The 13,079-nt window shown below is 60.8% G+C and overlaps 1 protein-coding gene across 7 annotated transcripts; it reads left to right on the top strand.

Moving 5' to 3' along the window:
- The first annotated feature begins 389 nt into the window (after positions 1 to 389).
- On the top strand, positions 390 to 8,797 carry ZNF467 (zinc finger protein 467). 7 transcript variants are annotated; one of them, XM_036011010.1, is made up of 7 exons: positions 2,086 to 2,544; positions 2,789 to 2,867; positions 3,173 to 3,255; positions 3,363 to 3,484; positions 3,923 to 3,992; positions 4,272 to 4,385; positions 6,953 to 8,797. In XM_036011010.1, exons 1-7 carry the CDS (start codon positions 2,343 to 2,345, stop codon positions 8,452 to 8,454), a joined length of 2,172 nt encoding a protein of 723 aa, XP_035866903.1. In that variant the 5' UTR covers positions 2,086 to 2,342; the 3' UTR covers positions 8,455 to 8,797. The 7 variants fall into 7 exon arrangements, with proteins under 7 accessions (XP_035866904.1, XP_035866907.1, XP_035866908.1 ...); XM_036011011.1 differs by lacking the exons at positions 3,173 to 3,255; positions 3,923 to 3,992 and adding an exon at positions 390 to 807 and having other exon boundaries at positions 2,392 to 2,544; positions 3,368 to 3,484; XM_036011013.1 differs by lacking the exons at positions 3,173 to 3,255; positions 3,923 to 3,992 and adding an exon at positions 1,045 to 1,226 and having other exon boundaries at positions 2,392 to 2,544; positions 3,368 to 3,484.
- The last annotated feature ends 4,282 nt before the right edge of the window (positions 8,798 to 13,079 follow it).

The following is a 13,079-nucleotide window of genomic DNA, read 5'->3' as shown; positions in this document are numbered from 1 at the left end:
GCCTCACCCCAGGGGACCCGGCTCCCGAGGCAGGTCTCAGATCGCTGGACTCAGGGCGGAAGGGTGTGGGTCCGGTGGATCTTGGTGGGATCTGGGTGGAGATTGGGGTGGAGTCGGAGTTCCCCAGACCGACCCCCCCAAAACCGGCAGTGGAGACGATACCACCGCGGGAGCGCGGCGCACACACACTCCCACGGGTATTCGCGATTCAAAGACAGCAACGCAGACCGTGGCTCCCCTCCCCAAACACGCCCCCTTCTCGTCCCCCCAGCTCCTCGCCCCCCACCCCGCCCCGCGCTCCACCTTTCCCCTGGCTCCTCCCCCGACGCCCGCGAGCACCCCCCTAGCAGCCCGAGTGCTCGCCCTCCCAGCCTACTCTCCCTCCTCCACTTCCCCGCACAGTCTTCCCTTCCCTGCCCCCTCGCCCCTTCCCCCGATCCTTAGCTCCCCCTTCCCATCACCTACCCCGGACGTCTCCCCTCCCGACCGTCACCTGCCCGCCGGCACCCGCTGTGAGCCCACTCCTGGACGCCCCTGCCTCGGCCTCCCCCACAGGCGCTCCGCGGTGCCCCTCCCGCTTCCTCGCTCCCCTCCCCCAACCGGGCGCCCTTCCCCTCTCCTGCTCCCCCGGCGTCTTTTCCTCTCCCCTCCCCGCGAAGTTTCGGGGCTGTCAGTTAGTCAGTCTTTCGGGCCGTCCGCACCCGAGCTGCGGGCTGCGGGCGCCATTGCGAGCAGAGCCGTCCGGGACCGGAGGCAGGGACGCCGGGGTCCCGTCAGCAGTGGGGAGACCCGGCGTCCGTCCGCCAGGTACGGGCCCCGGAGGCGCCCGGCGGCCCGCAGCTCCGCCCGCTCCCCCCGTCACCCCGGCACTTAGTCTAGGCCCGCCCCGCGCAGGTGACAGCCCCGGGGTGGGGGCGCGCGGAAGGGGGTGGGGAGAGGTGGAGGGGAAAGAAAGCGCCGAGGAGGGGCGCGGGCTGGAGGGGGAGAACCTGGAGGGGGGGCAGGGTTGTCACGAGAAGTGACGGACGGGGGGAGCTGGAGGAAAGGGCAGGCGCTGGGAACCGGGGCGGGGGGTGGTGTTACCCCGGTGGGAAAGGGGTGAGAAGCTCGGAGGGGCGAGAGTGAGGATGATCCAGAGAGGGGAGAGGGAGTGTAGGAGGAAGCGGGGAAAGGACAACGCGGCGCAGGGGTTGGCCCTTGGGGAGGGGGGAAGAGGGTGTTGACAGGTGAGCCCGGGAGTCGGGGTGGGCCGGGGTGTGCGGTGCGCTCGGGGCGCAGCGACTCCGGACGCGCGAGGCTGGGAGGTGGGCCGGGAAGGATCGGGCCCGCCGGCAAACTTGGGAGGGGGTGGAGAAACCAGTGGGGAGCAGAAATGGGGAAGGGAGCCACGGAGGGGAGGGAGGGGAGGGGAGGGGAGGAGAGGCGGAGGTGAGTTGGAGGCCGGGCTGGGCCGAGGGGAGAGTCCAGAGCTAGCGGCTAGCGGGGCCCGGGTCTCGGGGGAGCTACGGGAGAGGACTGGGAGGGGGAGGGGCAGAGCGGTTCTGGGGACCGGGGACCCGGAGGGAGGGGAAGCGGGAGCCTGCTGGGGAGGCGGAGGGGGAAGGGAGCCGGGGGCCTCGGAGGGGAAGGAGAGCCGCAGGAGGGAGGGGCGGGGGTGGCGTGGGGAGACGCGAGGAGGGAGGGGACTGAGGTGCAGAGAGGGAGGAGAAGGAAGGGAAAGCGGAGTGGGGGAGGAGAGGGTGGGTGGGGAGGAGATCGGAGTGGGGGAGAACAGCGGGAGGGGGCCGGCGAGGGGAGGAAGGAAAGGAGGAGGGGAGAGGAAGGGAGAGGGTGCGCACCGGGGAGGGGACGGAGCGGGGAGAACCGGCGGGGAGGGAAAGGCGCCGAGAGCCTGGGGAGGGGGAGGGGAGGGCTGCGGCGGAGGCAGCCGAGAGCGGGGGTCGGGGGGCAGGGGGCGGGGCGGGGAGCGCCAGCCGGCTGCGGGCAGGGGCGGAGCTGGAGGGGTGAGGCCGAGGCGGAGCTGGGGAGCCAGCCAGATCCAGCGGGGAGAGAGGGCGGAAGGCAGAGGGAGCGGGAGAAGGGAGGGTAGAGGGAAGGCTGCCAAAGAGATTTTGGGGGGAGGGGAGTCCGCTGGGAGAGGGGCGGGGCAGGACGCTGGAGGAGGAAAGAGGCGGGGGGCGGGCGTTGGGCGGGATGGCCCTGCGCTGGGGGTGGTGTGGGCGGCGGTACCTCGCGAGGGAAGGGAGATGGTTTCGAGGTAGAGTTTTGGGGAGAGGAAGCAAGAGCCATTTCCTGCCTGCGGCGAGGACCCTCCTTTGAGAGCCTCCCCCACCAGTTGCCCAATGGTGACACTACTCACCTCCGCCCCTCCGCTGGCTCCTATTTCACCAGCTCCTGCAGTGACAGCTGGAGGGCCTAGACGATGCCCTTGCTCCCCGCCCGGGTCTCCCACCCTCCACCCTCTGCCCAGAGCATTGACTTCATCCCTGACACCCCCGGGGCAGGATCCCTGTGGGGCTGGGGCTGGCTCTGGGGGACCTCCAGGTGAGGGGAGCTGCTGACTTCTGGCGCCTGGCCAGAGCCTCGCAGGAATGGCTTCCAGACCTCCCTGGGCCACCTGCAAAGATCCCTTTGCTGTCTGAAATCCCTCATTTCCCTCATCTGTACCTGGGGACATCACCTTGGGAGCTCTCGGGGAGAGCTGATGGGGAGAGGCCGGGCTGGGCCAGGGCCCAGGGGAAATTGCGAGGAGAAGCATATTCGGAGCAAGGATGTCTTCTCTCCTTAGGGTGTGTGGCCCGCCGGTCCCCAGGAGGAGCTACCTGGGGTTGCCATGAGAGAAACCTTGGAGGCCCTCAGCTCCCTGGGTGAGCCAGCAGAACTGAAGGAACCTGGGGTGGGGGGTGGGGACTCGGGGGCCTGCCGGGCTTGTGGCCTCTCTGCAGTAAAGAAGGCAGAGCCCTCCTCCTCAGAGCCCGCAACCTCAAGATTCCCGAGACCCCCAGAACCTCTTGGGCAGCGCGTCCTTTGGGGCCTTACCCCGGTGTCTGTGAACGCCTCGCCCACGCCGGAGGTTGTGCTAGACTTGGGTGTGCACAGGTGTACTCACAGGGCACCAGGATGTGTAATCCACTCTGTCCTTCCTTCACCTGTCCCTGCCTCAACACCACAGGGGGGCTGAGGTTGACCCCTGGCCAGCCTGCTGGGGAGCCTGGCTGTCCCTTGTCCATGCTGACCAGAGACCCCTCCTTCCTGAACAGATTGGGAAAAGCCCCTTGGGTGGGCTGGGAAGGCGAAGAGCCCTAGCCTTCAACCATCCCTTCTGTCCCAGATGCTTTACTTGGACCCGTGCTTCTCCCTGTAACAGGCTTCTCTGTGGCACAGCGGGAGTTGGCCCCCCAAAGTGAGCCTGGGGACAGGTCCCATGATGCCCAGGAGCAGATGTGCCCTCCCAGGCAGGAGAGAGCGCTGGGCTCCTGTTCCGGTAAGTGAGCGGGGACCCTGCGTGGTGGCTCAGGGCAGAGCCTGTCCTTTCTCCGTCCAGTGTTTATTGAGCAGCTGCTAAGTGCCCAGTGCCATTCCAGATCTTTGGAATACCTCGGTAAGCAGACAGACGAAGGCCCCCCCTTCCAGAAGCACAGTCCTCGTGAGAGGGCAGGGAGTCAACAAGCAGCCAGTGTAAGAACAAGTGCGCTTGTAAACCTGTTAGAAGGGGATGCGGCTGGGGTGGGGGAGGGGCCTGAGGAGACTGCTGTATGCGAGGATGGAGCAGACAAGCCCTCAACAGGGGTGATGAGAGCCGCCTCGCTGGGAAGGCAAGATCTGAGCGAGATTTGAAACAGGGAGGTGGCCGAACAGATACCAGGAGAAGACATCTAAGAGGGGGGTGTGCCAGGCTTTCTGACACCCCGACCTTCTCCAGGGGTTTGCCGTGGAACTGCCATCCGTCTGGTGCTTTGGGCGGTCCCCAGCCCTCCTCCAAGGAGCCCCATGTAAGCCTAGGGGCAGGGCCCGTCCTTGCTTACGCACACATGTTCCAGAAACCGCTCACAGCTGGGGCTTTAGCAACCGTGCGGGGCCTAAGCAGGGCTGCTTGAAGGAGCCTGAGGGGCTGGGAACCCCACCCCCGCAGGTGTGCCTGTGAGCTGGGTGCCGTCCTTGCCTGCGGGGTGGGGAGTGGGGTTTCAAGCTCCCCTGTGTCCTGGCACCAGTGGGGCCCTCTGTCCGTCGGTGACGTCTGCGGTAGCTTGAGGTGGCCTGTTCTCTGCCAGGGCACCAGGGCCCCGCACTGGAGGAGGGCACCCGCACGGAGCAGGCTGAGGCCCCCTGCAGAGGAAGCCAGGACCGCCCACCAGCAAAGGCTGAGCCTGTGGGCGCCTGCCCAGGTGAGTCTTCCCAGCGCTCCGTCCCAGCGGGGGACCAGGCGGAGGGGACAGGGGCCCTGCAAGGCTCCAGAGCCGCTCTCTGATGAGGCAGCCACTCCAGGCCCCTCCCCCACAAGGCGAATCAGGCCCTGGCACCTTCCTGCTTGTAGGGCCCCAGCACCCGGAGGGAATCCTGCACCCACAGGCGATGCAGGTCAGAGAGGCTGGTCACCGAGAGAAACACTTCATCACGCCAACAGGGCCGCGTCCTCTCAAAGTCCTAACTTTGTCCTCCACGCCTGCGGTCTTAAGCACAGACTTGTCCGTGGCTTGAGTTACTTGGTGTGGGACCCACCTTTGCAGTGGCCTTCCCCAGGCATTCCCCTCCCCCACGTTCCCACTGGTCTCAGCGGCACCCAAATGCTCCCGCTCTGTGGTCTGACTCCTCTGCCCCCTCCCCAGGGCCATCCACCCCACCCCACCCACCCCCCACTCATTCTCCCTCCACAGTCCTGCCCATCACTTCCTTCCGCTACCATGGACCGCATCATCTTTTGCCTGAACGATGCCATTTATCCCACAAGGACTTCTTTGGTGACACTAGGCCCAGTCTGTTAGGTAGATGGGAAAGAGATGGACTTTAAAGCGACCCAGACCTGTTTGAACCCTGGTTCCACGTTCCCTCGCTGAGTGATCGTGAACGCTGCCTTACCTCCAGGCACCTCAGTTTGTCCCCCACCTGGAAACGGCCACGTCGTGCCTTCTGTGAAGGTTCGTGACGATGCGTACACAGGACAGCATCCGTAGTTGGCACTCAGGACCTGGCGGCCATCCTCATTTTATTAGACACGTAAAGACACATTTTTAGTAGATACAGAAGGAAATCGAACCCAAGGTGGCTGCCCTCCAGAAGCTAAACTCTGGTTGAGACTAACATGGGCCAGAGTAAAGAGTCCCCAGATAAACAGTACAGCCACGTCACTGAGCCAGTGCTCCCAGGAAGCACGCTAGGCGTTCACGTAAGAGATCCTCGGGCATCGGATATGTCAAAAAGATTTTGCTTTGTGCTGCATCTTGACAAGAGTGTAGACTTCGGCGCTGAGGAGGGTGGGGTGCAGGATGGAAAGGCACTCTAGGCTGAGGCAAGACTTCGACACAGGAAAGCTGACGACAGGTGACTGCAGTCGGAGCAGACCGGCCTGGCGACAGTGAAGGGCCTATTAGGCCTGGGAGCAGTGAGAAAGTTGGACCGAGTTGAGGTGCACCTCGGAAGCAGCCAGAACTTACTTTATCCTGTTAATAGGGAGCTGCGGATGGTTCTGGAGTGGCAGGGTGGCGCGGTAAGCGTGAAAGCAGCGTCACAACGAGATGAGGAGCTGTCTGGGACGCATGGGTCGGCGAGAGAGGCTGGGAATAGACATGATTGGGGTGGGCCGGGGTAATGCAGCCAAGGCTCAGGCTGTCACAGACTTTTCGGGCCAGACAGGAGCTCGGGTCATCTGGTTCAGGGGGTCTCAACAATGAGTCACCCGAGGAGCTTTAAAGAAAGAACGGATTCGTGTGCCTGGCTCCCTTCGATGCATTCTGTAGGATTCTCCCAGGAGATTACGATGAGGCACCAGGTTTGCGAACCGTGAACTAGTCCAGGCCTTACCCTTACGCAAACTGAAAACACTTAGCTCAGAGAGGTAAGTTAACCAAGGTCGCACTGCTGGTTAGTGACGGAGGAGACCCCAAGGGGAACTCAGGGTCTGGGCCTTCAGCCCCTTGCTCTCAGCTGGGCCATTCTGGTGCCCAAGGGGGGGCCAGGCTCCAGGAAAACCCACTTCAAACACACTCCCCCAAATGTCCCCGGCTTTGGAGGTGAGGACCAAGACCTTTCACTGGTCCCCTGTGCATGAAACCCCCTCCTTTTTCCGACTGGGATTTTTCACCTGGCTGTAGAAGCAAGAGCTGGAGGGGAGGGAGCTGGGGAGACAGCAGGAAGAAACACGAAGTCCCCCTGGTGGGAAGCCAGAGAGCAGGGGAAGCTCAAAGGTGTGAGGGTCCAGGTCCCAGGGTAGTGAGCCCAGCCGTTGGGAGGAGGCGGCTGCAGTCCTCACACTGTGGAAGCAGGGAGGTCTGGGAAGGGGAGCTGCTGGGTGATAAGCAGGCTGAGCCGCAGCCAGTGTCTAGGACCCCGGAAGGCAGCTGCCTAGCTGAGGATCAGAGGCCATGATTCCAGAAAGAAGCCTGCCTACCTGCGGGACAGGACGATCTGGGGCGGCCTAAGGATTGGAATTTGAGCGACACTGGTATTCGGGTGCCGGGAAAGCACTCCAGGAGACTAGGGAGAGCCTGGGAGAAAGCCCCCCCAGGAGGGCGGCTCCCCAGCGCCCCCCAGTGCCTGCTCAGAGGGAAGGAGGAGGACTGTGCAGATCCAGGAAGGTTCCTGGATCTTCCCATTTGGTCAGTTCCAGGAACCTTCCAGTCGAGTGGACGGAGCAGAAGCCTGGACTGCAGGGCTCCAGGAAGGGGTGGTCCACTGGTAAATAAACGTTGCAGAAACAAACGTGGGGCTCAATAGACGTCTTGTTTCGACTTTTCAGGAGAGGAGTGGATGATCCGGAAGGTGAAGGTGGAGGAAGAGGATCAGGAGGCGGAAGAGGAGGTCGAGTGGCCGCAGCATCTGTCTTTACTCCCGGGCCCCTTTCCTGCACCTGAGCTGGGGCCTCTGGCCGCGGCGTATAAGCTGGAACCCGGAGCCCCTGGGGCACTGGGTGGGCTCGCGCTGGCCGGGTGGGCTCAGGCCGCAGAGAAGCCCTACGGCTGCGGGGAGTGCGAGCGGCGGTTCCGGGACCAGCTGACCTTGCGGCTGCATCAGAGGCTGCACCGCGGCGAGGGCCCCTGCGCGTGCCCAGACTGCGGCCGCAGCTTCTCGCAGCGCGCGCACATGCTGCTGCACCAGCGCAGCCACCGCGGCGAGAGGCCGTTCCCTTGCTCCGAGTGTGACAAGTGCTTCAGCAAGAAGGCCCACTTAACCCGCCACCTGCGCACGCACACGGGCGAGCGGCCCTACCCGTGCGCAGAGTGCGGCAAGCGCTTCAGCCAGAAGATACACCTGGGCTCGCACCAGAAGACGCACACCGGCGAGCGGCCCTTTCCCTGCACCGAGTGCGAGAAGCGCTTTCGCAAAAAGACGCACCTGATCCGCCACCAGCGCATCCACACGGGCGAGAGGCCCTACCAGTGCGCGCAGTGCGCACGTAGCTTCACGCACAAGCAGCACTTGGTGCGGCACCAAAGGGTGCACGAGGCGGCCTGCCGCGCCCCGCTGTCTCCCGACGCGCCTGCCTCTCCCGGTTCTCCTGCTCCGTCCCCGACCCCGTCCCCTCCCGGACCTAAGCCTTTCGCCTGTTCCGACTGCGGCCTGGGCTTCGGCTGGAAGAAGAACCTCGCTACGCACCAGCGTCTGCACCGCAGCGAGGAGGGCGCCTTTGCTTGCGACGAGTGTACACTGGGCGCCGCCGCGGACGCCGCAGCCGCCGAGGCCCTGCCCTGCGCGCACCGAAGCACAGCGGCGCCCCAGGACGGTCCCGCCAGCGAGCGGTCCTACTCCTGCCCGGACTGCGGGCGCGGCTTCGCCCACGGGCAGCACCTGGCGCGTCATCGGCGGGTGCACACTGGCGAACGGCCCTTCGCCTGCGCGCAGTGTGGCCGTCGCTTCGGCTCGCGGCCCAATCTGGTCGCCCATTCGAGAGCCCACAGCGGCGCCAGACCTTTCGCCTGCGCGCAGTGCGGCCGCCGCTTCAGCCGGAAGTCTCACCTGGGCCGCCACCAGACGGTGCACACGGGCAGCCGGCCTCACGCTTGTGCCATCTGCGCCCGCAGCTTCAGCTCCAAAACCAACCTGGCCCGCCATCAGGCCATCCACACGGGCTCTCGCCCCTTCTCCTGCCCGCAGTGCGGCAAGAGCTTTAGCCGCAAGACGCACCTGGTGCGGCACCAGCGCGTTCACGGCGAAGCGGCCCGCCTGGCCTGTGACGCTGACCTCCCCGCCCCAGCCTGGACCACCCCGACGGAGGTGGCAGCCTCCCCACTCTTCTTCTGAGCCCCGTTCTCGGCAGGCCCTTCCTCTGCCTTCTGTCGCTCCCCGGCTGGAGAGACCCAGGTCCAAGACCCTGCCGGGCGTTGATGTTCCCTCTCCATCTGGCCAGGAAGAAGAGGTCTGGGAAGGATACCAGCTTTGACGATCCGTGGCAAAGGCAGTGCTGAGTGCACCCTTGCTGGGACGCATGGGGCCTGAGTCTTTGGGGGAGGCTCCTACGAAGAAAACCCCACTGGAAATCAAATGTTTCCTGGGCCCTCCCTGAGTGTGGAAGTCAGGAACCTCTGCGGGGGAGGGGGGGAGTGGTCATCTGTGTACCTACGTGTCATTGAAATAAACGCCTGAAGGCTCTGGGGCTGTTCACTGAGCTGAGGGGAGGGAGCCCCTGACTGGAATCCCACACACAGGGGACCTTTCCTTTCCTATCGGGGTGAATTCCCCTTCGCCAATGGCTGGTAATCGCTCCACCAAATCAAAATATAATAGAGTGAACTGCCAACCTCTCCCCTGCTCCCTGCTCCCCGCTTAGAGGTTTGAGGAGGAAGGAACATGAGCATGTACATTTCTCACGTCAGGTGTGGATGGCTGGAAGTGTGGGGAATGCACAGGGAGGGGGCAGGGAGGTGCCTTGCTGCCGTTCCCATGGAGACACGTGCCAGGAGCCACCAAGGGCCCTGGGGCTGGAGAGCCTCTGCCCTTGGAGCTCTCCCGAGGGGACCTTTGGTAAAGCAGCCCACCTGCCACTGTGCCTGGCACCGGGAGGGAGGACATTAGTGGCATATGACATTCCTTTCCTGGAAGTTGCATCTTCACGATGGGTGCTGGATCCAGATGTCTCTCTCTGTGTGGCTGGGCCTCCCCAGCACAGGCAGGCAGCAGGGGAGAGCTGGCTGGCTGGCTGGCAGTGAAGGGAAGGGGCGGGGTGATGGGGACCCAGCTGAGCCTGGAGGGAGAAGTCCCGGGTTCCAGCCCCTGGAGCAGGACATTCATTTCCCGGGCCTCTGCTCTCTAGTTGCAGTAAGATTGTTGATGTTGGTGAGAGGCAAGGGAGGGGGTGAGAAGGGGGCGTGGATGCAGTGAGTTGGGAGTTTCCTGGCCACGCATGAGTAGGTGTCTCAGGGAACATGACAGTGTGGCCATACACAGGGGCCACTGTGTTGCTCCGGCCATGTTTTAAATACTTGGGCATTGCACACAGAAATATGGACTTCCAGCTTCCCTGGTGAAAAGTTGGAAGAGCCAGCTGCTCGTAGCTGGGGCAGAGCGGACCTTGGTCTCGTCAGACCAAAGGGCAGGGCCAGGGCGCTGTGCCCGCACCCCTAGCGGCTCCTCGGCTTCCCTCTGGAGGCGCTGCTGGGCCACTTGGGCTTGCGATTCACACGAAAGCAGCATTGATGGGGGTTGTACCAACGTTTCCGTTTCTCTAAATGTTCTGGGATTCTTGTGTGAGAACAGCTTTTAGATCCTGCCACATACTCAGTGAGACCTACTGCGTGTCAGCCGTTTTCAGGATTTCCCATTCACTTGAATCTTTTCGACAATTCCTGGACCCAGCGGGTGCTTGTGACATAGTAGCTGTCGTCGTTACCTCACCGCTTCTCACCGCAGGGATTGGGGAGGAGGCACCAACGCTGGACTGCGCTGCTCAAATGGACTTTGTCAAATAAAACGTGAAAAGTGAGGAAGGGTATTTCTGCTGGGCGGGATGGCGAGAAAAATGCAGGGGCTCAGGTGGGTACGGGAGTAGCGAGAAGTCCGGTGTGGCGACGTGAGGGCCGTGGCAGAGAGCAGTGCGTGGTGAGGCTGCTCAGCGAGGCCGAGGCCAGCCCGTGGAAGGCGCCAGGTGCACCTCGGAACGATGCTGCTCCCACGCCCTCTGCCAGGGTCCAGCCTCGGCGGGGCTCAGGGACCCCCCAGAGGAGGACTGGTTCAGGCGAAGTGAATGGGGCAAGACACCAGGTGGGGTGCCGGAGGGCAGCCAGGCTCTCTCGGCCCGACTGACTCACCGGGAAGAATTAATCTTTACTTTTATAGGGGAGATTATACAATGTTCTATGGAGCAAGTGCATAGTGTGATTATCAAAACATAAACGGTTACCATAGAAATAACTTCAAAAGGTACAGAAGGTTTTACAGATCAATCGCGTTAAAGGTTATTTTGACCAAGAGGGTTATCAATCAGATAGCCAACGAAGCTATATGGGCACACACTTTTAGGTGCCAGTTAATAACTAAATGTCTACTCAGGTTCTATCGATTGGGTTAAAAAGGGTGCAAGGGGTGATTTAAAAGTCAGTTATTGTTTATTGAGGTTAGGTTGTCTAAGTTAGATAAATGGTATTTTGCCTAGGTCTATTGATTTATACATCTTGGGGGGCCATGTTTTATATTTGTTTCCATGTACTGAGATTATTATATTTAATTAAAACTCCTTCCTCCTTTACCCACCTGGTCCCACCAATAAACATCCCTGTCCAGAGTATGGGAGGATAGTGACTCTAATAAATCTTGAGCTTTTAAGTGGTGACTCCTTAAGGGACATTTTCCTAGCAACAGCTTCCTCCAGCGTTCTGGCAGCTGGTCTGCCCTTAGTTTAATTTTGTCCTTAACTTCCCAGGTGTGGGAAGTAGGCAGCATTAGGGTTGTTAGGGACTTCTATTCTGTGGTCAATAAGTCACTTCATGCAGAATCAGAGGCACTATGCAGATTTTTTGTTATAACGCACAGGTGTCCAAAAATCCCACCCCCTGTTGCTAGCGGGGACAGGCAAACAGGAAGAGACAGACAGGAGATCCAGCCACAGTCGCCTCTGCTGTGCAGATGCGTCTCATCCGTCCCGACTGTGTCAAGGGCCGGCTGTTGGTCGGCTCCTGACACCCCTCCCCACAGTGAGCTCTGCTGGAGGAAGAGAAATCTGGCGATAGATGTGTACACAGTCATTCCCTAACCAGGAGCCACTCACTCACAGAAGGAGTCCATGTGCGAGACCCTTGAAGACCTTTGAGGAGGTCCTTAAGGTTGTACTGGGGAATGGGAGGGGCCAAGTTCACGGCTTCTCAGCTTTCCTCTCAGCCGCCGTACGATACCAGGTGTCACTTGGACCTGTAATTGCACATGGCGCCCAGGCTGGACCCGAAGCCCCTTCCTTCTACCAGATCCCAGCTCGTCCTTCCTGAATCAGGAATCTAGAAATGCAGCTTCCTGCTACTCTGCCCAGGGCCCCACTCCCCTTTCCTTAAGGTTCTGTTGTTCCAGCCCATCCCACTCTCAACGGTGAGCTGCCGGTGCCCGGTGAGGGTGCGTGAGCCCGCCTGGGGCTCCGGGCACGGGCCTGGCGCTCACTCTGCGCATCTCTCTGTGATGAAATACAGGCGTGAGATGTTGCCGGTCCGGGTGGACACAGGGAGGCTCTTTGTGGTAGGTAGCGGGGAAGGCTGAAGGGAAACGGGAAAAGCCCCCAAATAAACGTTTACGGTTTTGCCAACAAAAATAGTTCTCGACACAGAATCTCTTAGAAACTTAAAAATATACCGATGACACCCCAGTTGGTGTGGCTGGGTTGGGGCATCGTCCTCCAGAGCAAAAGGTCGCTGGTTTGACCCCTGGTCAGGGCACACACTTGGGCTGCAGGTTCGGCCCACTCAGGGCGTGCGGGAGCAGCCGACCAGTGCTTCCCTCCCTCCCTCCCTCCTTCCCCCCCTCTCTGAGGTCAATAAGGGTGTTCCCAGGCGAGGATAAAAACTATTTTTTTGGCAAAATTGCTCAAAATATCTTTCAATTTTTATATGGTCTATAGCAGCATGTGGTCACCTCTTTGTTCCCGGTCATTTGTGCTTTTTACAAAAAAACTGGTGAATGACACCAACGGTGGGTCAATTCCATTTTTTGTTAAATACTTTTTGGCTTTCTGGATTATGTCTAATACGTGGATGCTATTTCACAAATTTTTGCCTTATCCTTACATCCCCTCAACCTTTTCTGGATCTCCTGTGCTGTCCTATGTGTGCCTCCTCGTGGGTCTCTTTTTCGCACGCTCATCCAGGCCCACATACTTGTAAGTACCGGCTTAGCTTCATCCTCCACGTTCGAGACGTGGTACTTCCTTGTAGTTCGGTTCGAAATATTTCCTTTCTTCATCGACACATGGGTTATTTAGGAGCATAACTCTTATATGAAAATGCCTTTTTTTTTTATTGGCTTCTAGCTTAAAAGCTGCAGTATGGTCAGAGAACACATTCCGTAAAAGACTCTCCAATTTGTTTACTCTTACTGCAGGGTTTACTCTATGGTCAATTTTTGTGGCCGTCCTGCATCTGCTTGGAAGGCACGTGCCTTCTGCAGTCCTGCGGGGGGCGTTCCCCACACTCACCAGCCGAGCTGGCCGTGTTGAGTGGTTCCAGTCTTCTGTAGCCTTCCTGTGATTCTCCTGACTCCTGGAAAAGGGGTGCTAGCATCTCCCAAACAGGACTGTAAATGTGGGCGCTTTCCTTTCAGTTCTTTAACCGCGGAGGTCAGTGGAGGGGACACGGGTGAACACGAACAGAAACCCACAGGGCTGTGGGTACAAGAGAGGGCAGGAAAGAAGCGAGAACCCCCAGAGCCAACGGGACGAACACCGCAGAGAGAGG

Source organism: Phyllostomus discolor, chromosome 10, assembly GCF_004126475.2.
Source record: "Phyllostomus discolor isolate MPI-MPIP mPhyDis1 chromosome 10, mPhyDis1.pri.v3, whole genome shotgun sequence".
Lineage (NCBI taxonomy): Eukaryota > Metazoa > Chordata > Mammalia > Chiroptera > Phyllostomidae > Phyllostomus > Phyllostomus discolor.
Note: the sequence above shows the minus strand (reverse complement) of the source record. Positions and strands in the feature narration are given on the sequence as shown.

Coding starts and splice junctions, on each gene's coding strand:
- ZNF467 (XM_036011010.1), top strand. CDS start 2,343: ATGGTGACACTACTCACCTCCGCCCCTCCGCTGGCTCCTATTTCACCA. Junction 2,545..2,788: donor TGGCTCTGGGGGACCTCCAG/GTGAGGGGAGCT, acceptor TTCTCTCCTTAG/GGTGTGTGGCCCGCCGGTCC. Junction 3,256..3,362: donor CCAGAGACCCCTCCTTCCTG/AACAGATTGGGA, acceptor GCTTCTCCCTGT/AACAGGCTTCTCTGTGGCAC.